The sequence below is a fragment of the Ictalurus punctatus genome, chromosome 8, assembly GCF_001660625.3.
Source record: "Ictalurus punctatus breed USDA103 chromosome 8, Coco_2.0, whole genome shotgun sequence".
In the NCBI taxonomy this organism is placed as follows: domain Eukaryota; kingdom Metazoa; phylum Chordata; class Actinopteri; order Siluriformes; family Ictaluridae; genus Ictalurus; species Ictalurus punctatus.
In genome coordinates this window covers 15942787-15958902 of record NC_030423.2, presented here as the reverse complement: position 1 = coordinate 15958902, position 16116 = coordinate 15942787, and the positions used below count along the sequence as shown (strand labels likewise).

General features: G+C 38.5%; 2 protein-coding genes across 5 annotated transcripts in view; one reads left to right on the top strand and one right to left on the bottom strand.

Annotated features, from left to right (window-relative positions):
- LOC108269055 (phospholipase A and acyltransferase 3) overlaps positions 1–916 on the top strand; it is a 4384-nt gene extending 3468 nt beyond the window's left edge. For both annotated transcript variants that reach the window (XM_017474575.3, XM_047157217.2), the window contains exons 4-5: positions 1–62; positions 206–916. The exon at positions 1–62 is cut by the window's left edge and continues 207 nt beyond it. In XM_017474575.3, the coding sequence (XP_017330064.1) occupies positions 1–62; positions 206–328 (185 nt within the window). In that variant the 3' untranslated portion in view covers positions 329–916. The remainder of the gene's footprint in view (positions 63–205) is intronic.
- Positions 917–1661: 745 nt separating this feature from the next.
- Positions 1662–14468, bottom strand: scyl1 (SCY1-like, kinase-like 1). 3 transcript variants are annotated; one of them, XM_017474567.3, is made up of 18 exons: positions 14289–14468; positions 12665–12805; positions 11647–11769; positions 11339–11559; positions 10777–10867; positions 10159–10314; positions 8528–8686; positions 7368–7475; positions 7141–7254; positions 6706–6861; positions 5997–6185; positions 5814–5889; positions 5509–5697; positions 5188–5318; positions 4495–4575; positions 3692–4051; positions 3433–3511; positions 1662–2729 (listed from the first exon to the last, which is right to left on the bottom strand). In XM_017474567.3, the coding sequence occupies exons 1-18, from the start codon at positions 14394–14396 to the stop codon at positions 2605–2607; spliced, it is 2607 nt and encodes an 868-aa protein (XP_017330056.1). In that variant the 5' UTR covers positions 14397–14468; the 3' UTR covers positions 1662–2604. The 3 variants fall into 3 exon arrangements, with proteins under 3 accessions (XP_017330056.1, XP_017330057.1, XP_017330058.1); XM_017474568.3 differs by having other exon boundaries at positions 3433–3508; XM_017474569.3 differs by lacking the exon at positions 4495–4575.
- Between the last annotated feature and the right edge of the window lie 1648 nt (positions 14469–16116).

The window sequence follows — 16116 nt, the reverse complement described above, 5'->3', positions numbered from 1 at the left end:
TCAGTGGGAATTGTGAGCATTTTGTAACAGAGCTGAGATACGGGAAGAGAGAATCTCGTCAGGTATATGATCAACCTGTTAACATGAGTTTGAGGTCACATCCCTTTAGGAGAGTCTGACAAAACAAAGCGAGCTTTATATAAAAATATCAAACAAAGAAGCTTTTATGATTATTTGAACTTGATTATCTCTGTGGTATTTACAGGTGCGGAAAGCTGTGGAAGTAGGAGTAGCAGTTAGTGTTGGCACATTAATTGGTGTAGGAATTCTTGCTGCTGCATCAGCCTTTTTTGGCTCAAGCAACAAGGAGAAGAATAATAAACAGTGAAACTTGAGATGGGGAGCAGCTGTAAAGACAAACACCAGCAGGCCTTCGGGCTGGACCTAAATCTTCTTGCAGTAAACAGCCAACCACTAAAAGGATCTAAATCAGCAAACCAATTGGATTTTAACTAAGAACAAAAATATATATATATTTAGGACTTCTTAATGCATTGTACTGCCCCAACCCCCCAAAAGAGAAAAACATGAGTTGGTCTCACAAATTAGCTACAAGTGTTTAAGCAAAAACCAATTTAGTTTACTTTAGTTTCACTTAAAACAATTTGATTTTGATAAATAATGCTTTAAAACTATGGTTTAGGGTATATTATGGTATACAAAATGTTAAACTTTAATAATTTAGTTCAAGAATTTAAGGCGAGCTACAGGTCCAAGTAATTTCTAATAAATCCTACCATCATCAGACATCTAGAAGTCAGGTCTACAAGACGCTATTTCAAAAACCAAACTGACCCTTATTTCTGATGAGCTACTAATTTGTATCATGATCAAGTTTATATGTTGGTGCCAATTCACTATCGAATGTCCAACTGTGCTTTAACATGTCTGAATAAAGTTGGTTATGTTTCATTTATACCACTATTGAATTCTCGATTTTGAATGGCCACATGTTGATTAATTTTCTATAGCAGCAGTTCCGACAGTAGTGCTGGCTGTAATTCAAGTCACAGGTTTATATGAATGCGCTTTATATTAATTCATTTAAATGTTATTGTTTCTGTTCTAACAATTCATAGGGACTTGTATGGTGGACCACTGACAAATGACCGTCTTCCAAATAAAATGTGTTATTATTTAACAAATTCACTGTTTAATTGTTTATTTGGTGATGCTTTCTGTAAGATGTTTTCCACCCCAACATAGTTTTAACATTAAGAGGTGAAGTTGTTTACGTTTTTTGCCACAGATGGGTCCACAACATAAAATGTAAGTATATACAAATAAAACGTATGAGGTGTCATTTTATAATAAATAAAAATTGTAATCGCTGGCAAACTGATTATATATAAGAGGAATAAAACACTTCAGGACATGTCATTATAGGACAATAATCGACTTCAGGGTGGTAACAGCATCACCTCACATGATCATTGATTATTTTCCTATAACAGCATACCTGTATGTAAACAAATGTTCTCTTTAAGACTGCCATTGCTATCCTTAGCCTAGTGGTTCCATTCAAAGATTATATAACCGCTACTGTATTTAAGGTGTTTAAAATAAATCCTGTCATTCATGTCCAGCTCAGCTGACAGACGAGACATTTGTTGATGCTTAGTGAATGTCTGGCAGTAAAACACTCTGCATTGGAGCAAGAGTCAAAGTGGGAGAAATTCAAGCTCCCTTAGGATTTTATTAATATAATTTCTTAAGGTTGTAATGTGTGTATGTAATATAGGATTTGTCCTTCTGTGTGTGTGTGTTGCACCTGATCATAAAACTAACATTCAGACTGAAATCATTTCATAAAATAAAACACAAAAAAAAAAAACCCAAACAAAAAAAAACCTCAATTGTTCAATATCTTAACACATCCCAGCCCAGACAGAAAGGAAATGAAAAAGGCACAATAAAAACAGTGAATACAATCCTCCTCCTCACATGGTCCGAAGTCCCATCGCAGCAGCTGTCATAGGTATTTTGTTTTGTAACATATATTATTGTCCATACATGCACTGGAATTATGTAAGTCCACCGGGAAGTGTGACAGGATTGAGTGCTACACACACAGAAGCAGCCTTTCAGTCTTGGTCAAAGATCATTACTGTTCATTAAGGGGCATGAGAATACAGTATGAAGTGTATATTCAACATACACACATACTACATCATCTAAGCTGAAGAACATGTATTTATAAAAAAAAATAAATAAAAAAAAAAAGAAAAAAAAAAAGCGTATAACTCCCAGTGCCATTTACCAACAAAGGTGCCCATGCACAAGTGATGTACCTATACTGGAGAAAAGGACCATTCCTCTATTCTAATATCAGGAGATAACGTAAAAGTCATTAGTTTAGGGTGTATGGTCCATTACTCAGACATATTTAGGTTACTGGGTGAACAGTATGATGTCATTCTTTCACCCCACCCCATCCAACAGCCAATGAAGAGACAGCTCCGATAACTTTCATCCCACCAATTGGGAATTACGGAATGTTGCCTTAAGGACAAGCAGCAACCAAATTTCCCTCAGTCTCTGTTCGGCTGCTGGTCCACCATGATTCTCAGACCTGGCGAGTCTCTGTTCCTGGACATTTCTCTCTCAGTCCAGTTTGCGTGCACCCAGTTTAAGGGGACCTTTAGCTGCCTTTCTCTCTGCTCGTTTGGCCTCCAACTCTTTCCTTCTTTCCTCACGCTTCTTCTTGGCTAACTCCGCCTTACTGAGACCTAAAATAGAATAAAGACAACACTTATCTTCAAAAACTAATGACACAATAATACCATGAAGTATTACATCTTTACACTGCATTTTCATGTTCCTGTGATCTTCATGTGAAACAGGCTTTAATGTAAATATTGACAGTAACATTTCAGTAGGATTTAGGTTGTCCTGACCCTACATAAAGACAAGTAGGGGGTCAGAACAACAGGACAAAATACCTTCTCTTTCAGATCAGACATTATTCATATTATCAGATTATTATTTCTTATTTTGAGACCAACCTGCAGTAATGTATGTTTCTGTATGAACTTTGTCATAGAACAAATGATTTTCATTTCAACTGAATTAAAATTGAATCTCTAAAATAAGTATAAATGCATAAGACTAAAAAGAGAACTAAAATTACCCCCACCATTAAGTGACATTTGAATGTCAGACAGATTCTGGGTAGATTTGAGTCTAATAATATTTTATACTGATGTTCATGTACTGAGCAGAACTGTAAAAAAGGTAATATTAATAACATTTTGCTTTTTAAACCTTCCTTACACTTCAGGTTTTATTGCTTTTAGGGGAGGTCAAGCTCCATTTCATAGATGTAATATAGAAGTGCAGGCTTCCCTGCGACTTGAATATTGATACTTTAATATTGGTGTGGAAAGGGGAGATTCTTGAACAAAGCAACATGGAGCTAATTATGAAACAAACCCTGATCACCATCCAAGGACTCCCAGTTCTCTGTTCCCCACTCGCCTCCAGCATCTGCTCCCCAGCTATCATCAGTCTTCTAGAAAGAAACCACACAAGCACGCACACACACACACACACACACACACACACACACATACACACACATACACACACATACACACACATACACACACATACACACACACAACTTATCATTTCCCGTAAACGTATCTTGCTTTCATTTCTCCATACTTTCTTTCTGTCATAATCTCCTCACCATAGCAGTTGAGGTAGAACCGGCCCTCTGGGACATGCCAGAGAACAGGTCAGATGTGGTACCTTTTGCACCCGAACTGTCCCAGTTATATTCACTAGCCAGTCGTAAGCCTTCTTGTCCAGAGCTATTTTTAGGAAGAAAGGCTGAAGAACCAGATGAAGTGTTCCGTGGGGTTGGCGTAAAGCTCGCTGCTAGCTCTCCATCGTCTTCCCAGTCGTTGCCCCATCCCTCATCTGCCGGTGAACTCTGAACCTGACCGTCCGTATCCTTCTCGTTGGACCAGCTATCATCAGCATCCCAGCCAGAGCTGCTCCAATCAGAGCTCTGCTTTTTCATGGCAACAGAGGATGTCCGCCCCCCCTGAATAAAAAAATAATAATTAATTAATCCAAAACCAGTCATAATACAACACGACTCCAAATCACAACAAATCTAAATTTTTCATACATGATAGGATCTTAAAAGAAAGTAAATTAGAATTTGACATGAGATGTCCTCTGAGCCTCAGCCACACTTACTCAGCAACTGATGACATCATTCATCATTCAAAATGAATTAGTGAAAATAAATATGTAAGAAAATGAATATTAAAAGAATCAAAGCAATATGGGAAAATTGGCAGATTTCTTAATATTTTTCATTTTGGTTATATTTGTATTATCTTGTCATTTTGATTAGTACGTTTAGCACACACTGAATAACATACCACTAAACTCCAAAGTTTCTATGACTTCAAACATTACCCCATGGATAACTTTCTTAAATGTCTCCTATGATCATACAAAAATTCTGAATGTACGTACACTGCCCTTCTTCTGTGTTGAAGACATAGTGGACCAATCAGAGTTCCAGTCATCTGGATCTGTCTGTGCTTTCTCAGGGTCCTAACAGCACAGTGAAACAGTTCAAATACACTCACTATTATTACTACTACTACTACTACTACTACTACATTAGTAGGAAGATGTTTACACCTGCAATTTCAAACAATTAGTCAGTCAGCCAAATCATGTGGCAGCAATGCATGAAGTCATACAAATACAAGTCAAGTACTTCAGTTAGTGTTCACATCAAGCACCAGAATGACATGAAAAACATGATCTCAGTTTTTTGTGTGGCATGGTTGCTGGTGCCAGATGGACTGGTGGAATTCTGCAGGTAGAAACACCTTGTTGATGAGAGAGGACAGAAGAGATGACAGGAAATCTATGGTAACTCAAATAACCACTCTTTACAACCCTGGCAAACAGAAAGGCGTCTCAGCACACACTACACATCGAAGGCTGGAAAAATGTCACTGTGAACATCAATTGAGGCTCTTGACATGTATCTCCATAATTGTATGCATTGTGCTGCTGCTACATGATTGTTTGACGAGATAACTGCAGGAATGAGCAGATGTACAGATGTTTCTAATAACTCAAACACCTCCCAACTGTTAACCGTAACTAAAAACTATAATCCAAGTAATTTGTGTGAGAAAGGCCTCAAGTCACCTCAAGGCTTCCCCAATCCTCATCATCCCACCGATCTCCAACCGGCTCTTGTGTCTGTTCTGGAGGATGCGTGTCCTCTGTTAGATTAGTAACAGTGGTGGAGGATGAAACAGTGGCTTTTGTCTCCGAACCTGATAAAGCAGAACAAATAAGCAAAGGAAATGCAGAACCGAACTACAAAAATATTAACTAATTTAGGTCAGAGAGAAGAATCTTCAATTAATTAAATCTGAGAGCAGAGAGCGAAATAAAATATCTGAAATGAAATAACACAGTTCTGCTTAGTTTAAGTTTTCAGGCCCTACAGTGTGAGTATTTTACCTGCTGTATTTGTGGCACTGGTAGCAGCTGCAGGTTGAGCAGTTGGGGCATTTTCAGCCGTTGCCCCCTCTGTGCCTGCAGGAGCATTGCGGATGAGTTTGGACGTAAGAGAGGAGACTCCTGTTACCGCCCAGCCAGCCCACGTTGCTGCTGAACTACTTGCTTGTGCAGATGCGCTCACATCCTTCTCTGAGACGGGAAGAACAGAGACCAGCATGGTTACTGAAGAGATAAAGCTAAGTGATGGCTGTTACCTGCACATTTAAAAGTTGGAAAATAGGAGCTGATGGTTATATATGTCATACCTATTTCAGCTAGCTTAGATGGGTCTTCAGAAACAGTCTCCAGCTTATTTAGGAAACTCTTAATGGCTTTAAATGCCTACAGGATAATAATTCAAAAAAATGATATATATCAGAACCATTACACGATTGCAGTGTAAGAGAACATTGCAATAGGAGTGCTAGACTCCATGAGAGGTGGGGCACCTGGTCTCGGACGTTCTTGTCAGGGTCCACAGTGAGTGGGGAGAGGGTGGGTAGGACGCGCATGGCACACTCACTCACACTGTAATAGTGGTGTGTGGCAGCAAAGCCCAGTACTCCTGCCGCACGTGACGCAGGAAACGGGTCTTTAGTGGCACGGGAGAATGCCGAGGTTAACACCCGCTGACGCATCTGATTCAGATTGCAGTTAGAAAACACACCATCTGTAATATTTCTAATAGTGCTGGACGAACATTGTCACAACTCATGAACAAACTTGTGAATAACTACAAATTAGCTTACCTGGAAAGTTAATGTTAAAAACATCCTTTAAAAAAAAAAAAAAAGGCTCTAGGGCAAATATATTTTTGATTGTCCTGGACTCTATAATGAGCAACTGAAAATTGCAACACAGTAAGGCTGTATGTTACACATGCCCATAAAACGGTATGAAGAGGAAGGGAAAAATTATGTGATTGAGAAGGAGATAAGCCTACAGGAAGTAGTCTACAGCAGAGTTGCTGATAATGAGAATAAGAGCAGCATACATACACACACATCGATATAACCTAACTGTTCTGAAGATGAAAAAGACTTTCCAGGTCATGATCAAACCTGCACACAGTGCATGTGTTCAACGTTGGAAGGAGAGGCTTTTGGGTAAAGTCTTGAGGATGTGGATGAGTATAGCAAAAGTTAGAAAATAATTTACCCCAGCATTGAGATAGGGGGCAATCTTTCCCAGACAAACTGTGGTGTTGCAGCGGATGGGACCCTGATCATCTTTTGATTGCAGCCTTGCGAAGTGACGCAACAGCTCCTGGTTCAAGTTGGCCTCGCTCAGCTTGGGAGCCAACAGAAGCATAGACTACAGAGGGGAAAACAAACATGGCATTCACATCTGATCAAACACTTTATAAAGGTCCTGGAGCCTAAAAAAATGGAACATAATCTCTTCACAAGCAATAATTTCCCTGCAGTTGTTCCCTGATGTTACTTGACAATTAATTGAGAAGTTAAAGCACATGTTCTAGCAAGGAACATTAAACTGCACAATACTGAAGTTTTCTTGAAACTGAGTAACGCCCCCCAAAAAAACCCTTTCAAGTATAATTGGCTAAAAGTGGACAACCAAGTGAACCAATACCTTGACCGTCTGCTCTCTGATGGCTGGATTTGTGTCTGTGAATCCGTGAACTACGTGAGGAAAGATTTGGGAATTGACTGCTGCTTCATTTAAATACTGAATGAACTGCTCCATCTGTGTTAGAAAGAAAGAGACAAAATATTAACATTACCAAAAAATATTTAATGGGGTTGCTTACGTGCTTATGCATATATTGAGAGTGCAAATGTTTGCATGTGAAGCGCGACCTGCTGCAGAAGCCGTATCCTCATTGCACGATCAGTAGAGGAAAACATCTTCACAATGACAGGGATGATCTTCTGTTGGTATTCTTCTGCAGATAAATACTTACCCACCTGAGGCCAAACACATTACAGAGAACATTAACAATTGATCAAGATGAATTTTAAGGTCATGTTCTGCCTTCGGGTCATTCCATTGTACCATTCTTATAAACTACATGCCATATGACATATCCTTTATGGATAAGAATTTGTGGTAGACAGAAAAACTAATCAGGCTGACAGGAAAATGCAATAGAGAAACATAACACAGACAGTATTGTTTCATTTGTGACGAAGACATGCCACCTTGAAAGGTCAAACCTTCACTCTTACATCATATTATCTCTTCACTGATGAACAAAGGGATCGCTTTTTTAACTAATTAAACATTGACTATGCATCAGAGGCGAATGTAATATCCCACAGTATTGCAGTTCACTTTCGTCACACTGAAATGCAATGACTGCCCAATCACACCCCTAAGCTACACTTAGGTTGTAATCTGAGGAATACTTTCCTATGGGTTTACTAATTCCTGTTGTATCAAACCATGAATCATTCATCAAGCACTAATCAAACATCAAGCAAGCAATGATCAATCATGTTTTCATCCATCCAAAGTTATCCAGTCTCTCCAGAATTTCACAATTTTGTGATCGCAGAAATGAACGTAAAAGCAAACAAACTCCACTATATTTGGAGGAGCTTGCAATATTGCAAGATGTAATCACAACACGCATTCAACCTCTTCGACTCATGTATCAAACACGATTACAGCCAAAAGATCTCATTTAATAAACAAAACTCATTGTAAAAGACTGTGCAAAACAATTTTGCCAATTCAAGTAGTTTTCCAGCGTGCAAAAAAAAAAAAAAAAACCCAAAACAAAACAGAACAAAAACTCTTCAAATTTTGAAAAAAGCTGCTGCAATATCAAGCATTTTTGGCCACAAAAATCACAAATAACTGTCTGAGATTGCAGTATTGCAAAGGTCAATATCACAATACTGATTAATAAATGATATTTTGCAACTTTCCAACAAAATTTTGTCTGATTGAAAAAACAAAAGCAAAATGAGACCCGAATGAACAAAATTACCATAAACAATCAAACTACAACTACCTTAAAAAGTGGTGTTAAGACGACGGCACCAGCATTGCCAAACTCAAAAGCTGTGAGGAGCTGAGGCAGGACTTTATGCTTGCAGAAATCTTCAGGGAAAGAATCGAGATTGTCACTCAAGTCCTGGAAAAACTGTTGTTTCTCTGCTGGCTCCTTGATCTGAACACACAGACATATTCACACTTTAAATTAAAATAAGCACTTGAAAGGTAGCCCACAACAAAATTCACATTTTCAATGGTAATTCCCATCTTTAGTATGGTTAGTGAAAGAAACTAACTTAATAAATTCAATTCAATTCAAATTTTATTTGCATAGCGCTTTTTACAATAGACATTGTCTCAAAGCAGCTTTACAGAAATATCACCATGGTATACAGATATTAAAAGGTGCGAATTTATCCCAACTGAGCAAGCCACTGAGTGGCGACGGTGGCAAGGAAAAACTCCCTAAGATGTTTTAAGAGGAAGAAACCTTGAGAGGAACCCGACTCAGAAGGGAACCCATCCTCATCTGGGTAACAAGAGTTAGTGTGAAAAATTTCATTATGGATTTATATGAAGTCTGTATGGCCTTAGGAGCAGCCGTAGTCCCAGCAGTCTGGAATTAGAGAAGATTTGAGCTCCATCCAGAGGCAGAAAGGATCTGGATCTCTAGTATCTCCATAAATTCGTGTGGGGCTCGGCGAAAGGAGAGGGGGAGAAAAAAGATAATTATGACTGCAATAATTATGACTGCGAAGTAGAACAGAATCTAGTCAGGGTAGGCTTGAGTAAACAAATATGTTTTAAGCCTAGACTTAAACACTGAGACTGTGTCTGAGTCCCGAACACTAATAGGAAGACTGTTCCATAACTGTGGGGCTCTATAAGCGAAAGCTCTCCCCCCTGCTGTAGCCTTCACTATTCGAGGTACCGTCAGATAGCCTGCATCTTTTGATCTAAGTAGGCGTGGCGGATCATATAAAACCAAAAGGTCGCTTAGATATTGTGGCACGAGACCATTTAGTGCTTTATAGGTTAATAAAAGTATTTTATAGTTAATGCGAGATTTTACTGGGAGCCAATGCAGTATTGATAATATCGGTGTGATATGGTCGTATCTTCTGGTTCTAGTTAGGACTCTAGCAGCTGCATTCTGGACTAACTGGAGCTTATTTATATTCCTACTGGAAGATCCAGACAGTAAGGCATTACAGTAATCTAATCTAGAGGTGACAAATGCATGAACTAGTATTTCCGCATCATGTAGTGACGATATGTTTCTTATTTTAGAAATATTTCTGAGATGAAAGAAAGCTATCCTAGTAATATTATCTACATGAGCATCAAATGATAGGCTGGAGTCAATAATCACTCCAAGGTCTTTAACTGCTGTACATGATGAAACAGAAAGACCATCCAGAGTAACCATGTGATCAGAAAGATTACTTCTAGCTACACGTGACACGTAAATAAAAAACAAACATATGTAAGAAACAGCAGTATGTTAACATCAAAGATTAATGACTCAGCAAGAGTCATTAATCTTAAGTTAAGGCCAAAATCACCTTGGCTTTACCCTTAGTCAGCTCTCTAATGCTGTAAAGTAATTAGGAAGGATGCAACATGTACACAGTGGTATGGATTTACCTGGATCTGCTCCAGAAACAGGTTGCTCTCCACAAAACTGTTGCTCAGAAAGCCTCCAGGAGCACGACAGTTCTGCAGGAAACGAGCCGGGTTAGGACGAGCCTTCGGGTTTGCTCCTACCAGCTCACAATAATGTGGCACTAACTGCTTTGGGATCTATCAGACAGAAAATGTGCACATGTGAAAAAACAAAACAGGTATTCTTTTTTTGCATAAATTCTTCAAAATACACAATCGCAATGAAGGTAGAAAATTCGGTTTTTTTCTAATATCTTCAAAACATGTCATTGATAAATTTACTTTGGGTTTCTGCTAGATAAAATCTAGCACAGACAATGTCCCAGTCACTGTCTCAACACACATTATGGCACATCTTTACCACAGGAACTCAGAAATTCAGGTACATTTAAAAATATTTTTTGTTGACCAGGATCTCCCAGGTGGGGAAAATATCTCTGTGGGGACAATATGACTAAAGTATGTAAGGTGGTGTTCAGCATTAATGAAAAAGATCTCTCTCACTATCAGCATCAAATGAGGTTTAATTCATCACTAACTCATTTTAAATGATCTGTTTTGAATCAGGTTTGCTCTGGGGTCATTTGCAAGGTAAATTACCTTGCCAAGAGATCGCAGAGATGAGGCACGAGGAAGAGGTCCATTAAACACCTCCCAAATTAGACAACCCAGCCTCCACACATCTCCTGACCTGAGTAGAAAAAAAAAAACATATGTAAATATTTTTGAAAAATTATCTGTAATGTACTGTTTTCCTTTTCTTGTACTGTCCATAAAAGGCCTTCTTTTCTAGACATCTGTTTTCACGTTCATTCCCACTTCAGTTCATAAATAAACTAAAATCATGGACATGTGGTGTGAGAATGCTGCGAAAAAACGGTAGGCAAATATTGACACATGCGTAATTAAAGAGACATTAGCTTCATTAGACATTATTAAGAGCAGTTTACTGGAGACTCCATTTCCTGTGGCACAAGATGCAAAATGCATCTCTCATCAATCTGGACCAGTTCCATCCAGTTAAAGGACTGATGAGCAAAGCAGAACTGTAGCCTTGTTTGATGGACAGATAAGATCCGAATACTGTTCTGAAAGACTATGAAAACTCTGCTGGCTCAAAGAAGCAGGTCAGCTCATTTCTCCCGCTCCATATCCCACTCACCATTTCTCTCCTGTACTTTTGGGGCCTTCTGGTGGGTCATACTTCTCCAGGTCTGGGTTCAATACTTTGCCAGGGGGTAATGAGGAAGGTTCTCCTTGGTCTGAGATCACATGATCCAACCCTCCTAGCTTCCATTCGCCGGCTCGATCCACAAACACGGCCCAAATCCCAAGGTTATTGTGCAGGAGATGGCAGTCATTCACCAAAAAACTAAGTGCTTTCTGATTGGAGAAGAACGAGAAATCAGAGAAATAGGAAGCCCAAGTGGCTATCGGGAAATGTCAGACACGTTTGTTTCATTTACTCACCACAATCTGATGAAGACCCCAAGAAATCTCCAGCTCTCCTGACCCACCCTTCTCTGCCTGAGTTTTCAAATGTGCTGCAAGAGGAGTCACCGGCTCCGTGACCAAGTACAAACTTTTCTCCGTCTGCCATCAGACACAAGAGTCGAAGAACATCTTAAACATGAATATTTATTTTCACTGCCTATTTGTGTAATCTTATGCTTTAAGAGAGGATGAATTTACACTATAAACCACTGCGAGACATGCGGTTATTGGAAAATAATAAACAATGGAATGGTAACAGTAAAACTGTCTGCATCAGGCTGCATCACACCACCCATTCCTTCAAAAATATACATGGCAAAATTATTGACAAGGAATACACTTACATTAAACACAAACAATGCATCACGTTGTATTTTGAGGCTGGTAATCGTGCACACTTCAAAGTACCATGATATTTTATCTCAAAACCCTGGACAAGATTTAAAACTGCCAAAAGCATAGATCAAAGTACACACGGATAGGGACACAAGAACACATCTCAGCCTCGTGTTGTACGCTATACAAACAAGTATGAAATGGAGTACACAAAGGAGTGGTATGAGTGCATTGTTTGTCAGACATTACAGGTAGAAACTCATGGCTGTTCCTTTGTCCAACATTACAGGAAGTGTTTCAGAGCATTTATTCTCTTCAGGGGAAGGTTTCACTTAACACTCCTTGTCAGGCATCCAGTAATTTTGAAACTAGCACTTTTCAGACAAAAATTGCATTACTTTTATGTTTAAAAACAAAATGATATAACACCCGCATATTACAAGTTCATTTTTGCCAATAATTCTAGAGTTGACTACAAGCAACCAAATGCAAAAATGCTCCTCACTGCTTCTTCATACTTGTTACATCAAATACACAATTCAAACAGTAAGCATGATATTACAGGAAGAACAATGAACTGCACTGTCTGAGCTTTGCATTATGCTGGATGAGTCAGCACTGCTGTATGTACTCCCCGTCCACCTCCATGCGTCCTCACCTCCAGTCCATCTACATAAGCCAGGATGTTGGGATGCCGCAGTGTCTTCATGCGCTTGAACGCTGCTTTGGCCAGCTGTGTCTGCTCCTCTGTTCCCTGGGCCACTTCGTACAAAAACACAGACACTGGCTCCCCAGTCGTCTACAGAGGAAATGCAAAGAAAGTCAAAATTCAACTATATAGACAACTTCAGAGAGGACAGTATGACGGTCCTCTCTTCACATGCAATATATGCGTTTTGTCGGTCTACACGTCTTGGCAGAATAAAATACAGTGGACCAAATTGTGAAATACATTAAATCCAATCTGCTACCAATTCATTATTTTAGGTGCTCAGTATCGTATCAGATGGTGTATCCCTATCAGAGGACTGAATAACTAAGCAGTTACACAGATGATAAGCTTAATTAAAACATTTTTAATGGTGCAGCCACTGTGACCATGACCAAGACAAAGCAGCTACTGAAAATGAATGAATGAATGAGTAAAATGTAATGAATACAAACTACATCATGGTAATATGGCATAGTACTGATCAATCAATAACTGCAGAATTTCCTTTCCATAAACTCCCAAGGAAAACAGGCAAAAATAAACAGCTTACAGCTTATTTGATTTACTTTTACAGAGACATATAAATTAATTCAATTACGTATTCATTTAGCATTAAGGACAGCTAACGGTATGCATTTTTAAAGGCTAGCAAAGACTACCAGGATTCACAACTTCAGGCGTTAACAGTTTGTGATAGCGTAAAAAAGACAACAAGATCATATTTAAGATAAAGTCGGCTGCATATAAGCACTCCGATGCTTTCACTGCGGAGAAATAATATTATATTATACATACATACATACACATACACACACATATACATATATATATACATATATATATATATATATATATATATATATATATATATATATATATATATATATACATATATATATATATATACATATATATATATACATATATATACATATATATATATATATACATATATATATATATATATATATATACATATATATATATATACATATATATACACATATATATACACATATATATATATACATATATATATATATACATATATATATACATATATATACACATATATATATATATATATATATATATATATATATATATATATATATATATACACACACACACACACACACACACACACACATATATATACATATATACACACACACACAGCATCACTACTAATGCTAGCTAGCTAATCCAGCTAACAGCCAAGTTTGCTGCCTCAGTGGACCGACTGACGTGGCGAAGATGCTAGTTTATTAAGGGAGCTACGTGGCTGTTTACAAGATATTTTTTAAGACAGTTTCAAATCAAGTTTCGGTATCAAACGCTTTCATATAGGCAAAAAAATATATACATAAACGGCAAATATATACGCGATAAACAGACAAGAAGTATACGCTGTCAAGTCGTTCGACCCTTTGCTTTTGGCAATGTAGCGCGTGCTACTGTGAATGCTAACCGGTTAGCTCCATATCTCTAGCCCGAGGATGCAGATCGCGGCCTGTTATTATCAAAGGAAAAGTACAGCGGTTTTAATAATAGACTCTCAGTATATTACCTTGCGTTTCCCACGATGAAGAGTCCATATACCCGTTTTATCTTGACTGTCTGGTAAAATTTCATAGTTGAAGTCTTTAACTGGATCCCTCGCAAAGAAAGACCACATCCTTTAATCGTGTAACGTGCATTAAACACAGAGAAGAGCAGCGGTCTAAGACTGGGACGAGGAAATCATAATCACACCGCAAGAGGGAGCCACTCACCGCTAACACGGGGGAAATGTTGAAATAATACAAACAGGGAGAATTCAGGTTCTTGTTTAAAATTCATTTAGATTAAATTTTGTTTTTCAATTTCTACGGCGTCTAAGCTTTCTTGCCATAACAAACCAAAAATATCCGAACACATGTTACACTTCTGAAATCCTTAAACAGTCTATCTGCTTGTGAAGGAACATGTTTACAGTGGAGCTTGAAAGTTTGTGAACCCTTTAGAACTTTCTGTATATCTACATAATATGACCTAAAACATCATCATATTTTCATACAAGCCCTAAAAGGATCCGGAGTGAACCCACTTAAACAAAATACAGTAAAAATATTATACTCAGTCATTTACTTATTGAGGAAAATAACCCAATATTAAATATTGGTGAGTAGCTAAAGTATGTGAATCTATAGGATTGGCAGTTTAATTTGAAGATAAAATTAGAGTCAGGTGTTTTCAATCAGTGGGATGACAATTAGGTGTGAGTGAGCACCCTGTTTTATTTAAAGAACAGGGATTTATCAGAATCTGATCCATGTTTGTGGAAGTATATCATGGCATGAATAAAGGAGATTTCTGAGGACCTCAGAAAAAGAGTTGCTGATGCTTATAAGGCTCAAAAACGTTACAAAACCAGAGTTTGGAAAGAGTTTGGACTCCACCAATCTGCAGTCAGACAACCCTCCCCAGGTGTGGTTGAACAACAAAGGTCACTCAAAGAGCAAGACGTGTAATAGTCTGAGGTCACAAAGGAGCTGGGTAACTTCTGGGTAACTTCTAAGCAACTAAAGACCTCTCTCAGATTGGATTATGTTAATGTTCATGAGCCCACCATCAGATCACTGAACAAGAATGGTGTATGGCAGGGTTGCAAGGAGAAAGCCACTGCTCAGTCTGAAGTTTGCTAAAGATCATATGGACAAGCCAGAAGGCTAGTGGAAAATTGTTTTGTGGACGGATGAGGCCAAAATAGAATTTTTGGTTTAAACGAGGAAGGAAAACTGCATCCTATCTGTGAAACAGATGTGTAGTATCATGCTTTGTGCCTGTTTTGATGCGTCTGGGCCAAGACATCCATCCATCTTCTACTGCTTACTCCTTTTCAGGGTCATGGGGAACCTGGAGCCCATCCCAGGGAGCATCGGGCACCAGGCAGGGTACACCCTGAACAGGGTGCCAGTCCGTCACAGGGCACAATCACATACACTCTTGGGCCAAGACAACTTGCCATCATTGATGGAACAATGAATTCTGAATTATACTAGCAAATTCTAAAGGAAAATGTCAGGACGTCTGTCTGTTAACTGAATCTCAAAAGAAAGTGGGCCATGCAACAAGTCAATGACCTTAAACACACAAGTTGTTCTACCAAAGAATGGTTAAAGAAGAAGTTAACATTTGGAATGGCCAAATAAAAGTCTTGACCTTAATCCAATAGACATGTTGTGGAAGGTGAGGAAACGCGCCAACATCTGAGAGTTGAAGCTGTTCTGTACTGAGGAATGGGATGACTGATCCATTTCACTTCAGGGTTAGCAGTGGTTTTCACCTCACCCACTCTTCCATGAATGCCTTTTTTGCCTAGTGATCGTGGAGTCATGAAGCTTTATTGATGCAAG

Excerpts from the sequence above, each read along its gene's own strand:
- scyl1 (XM_017474567.3), bottom strand. The coding sequence starts at position 14,396 with ATGTGGTCTTTCTTTGCGAGGGATCCAGTTAAAGACTTCAACTATGAA. Across the intron at positions 5,319-5,508 it reads CAGTGCCACAAATACAGCAG|GTTCGGAGACAAAAGCCACT; the intron begins GTAAAATACTCA and ends CTGCTTTATCAG. Across the intron at positions 2,730-3,432 it reads GTCCTTGGATGGTGATCAGG|GTCTCAGTAAGGCGGAGTTA; the intron begins GTTTGTTTCATA and ends ATTCTATTTTAG.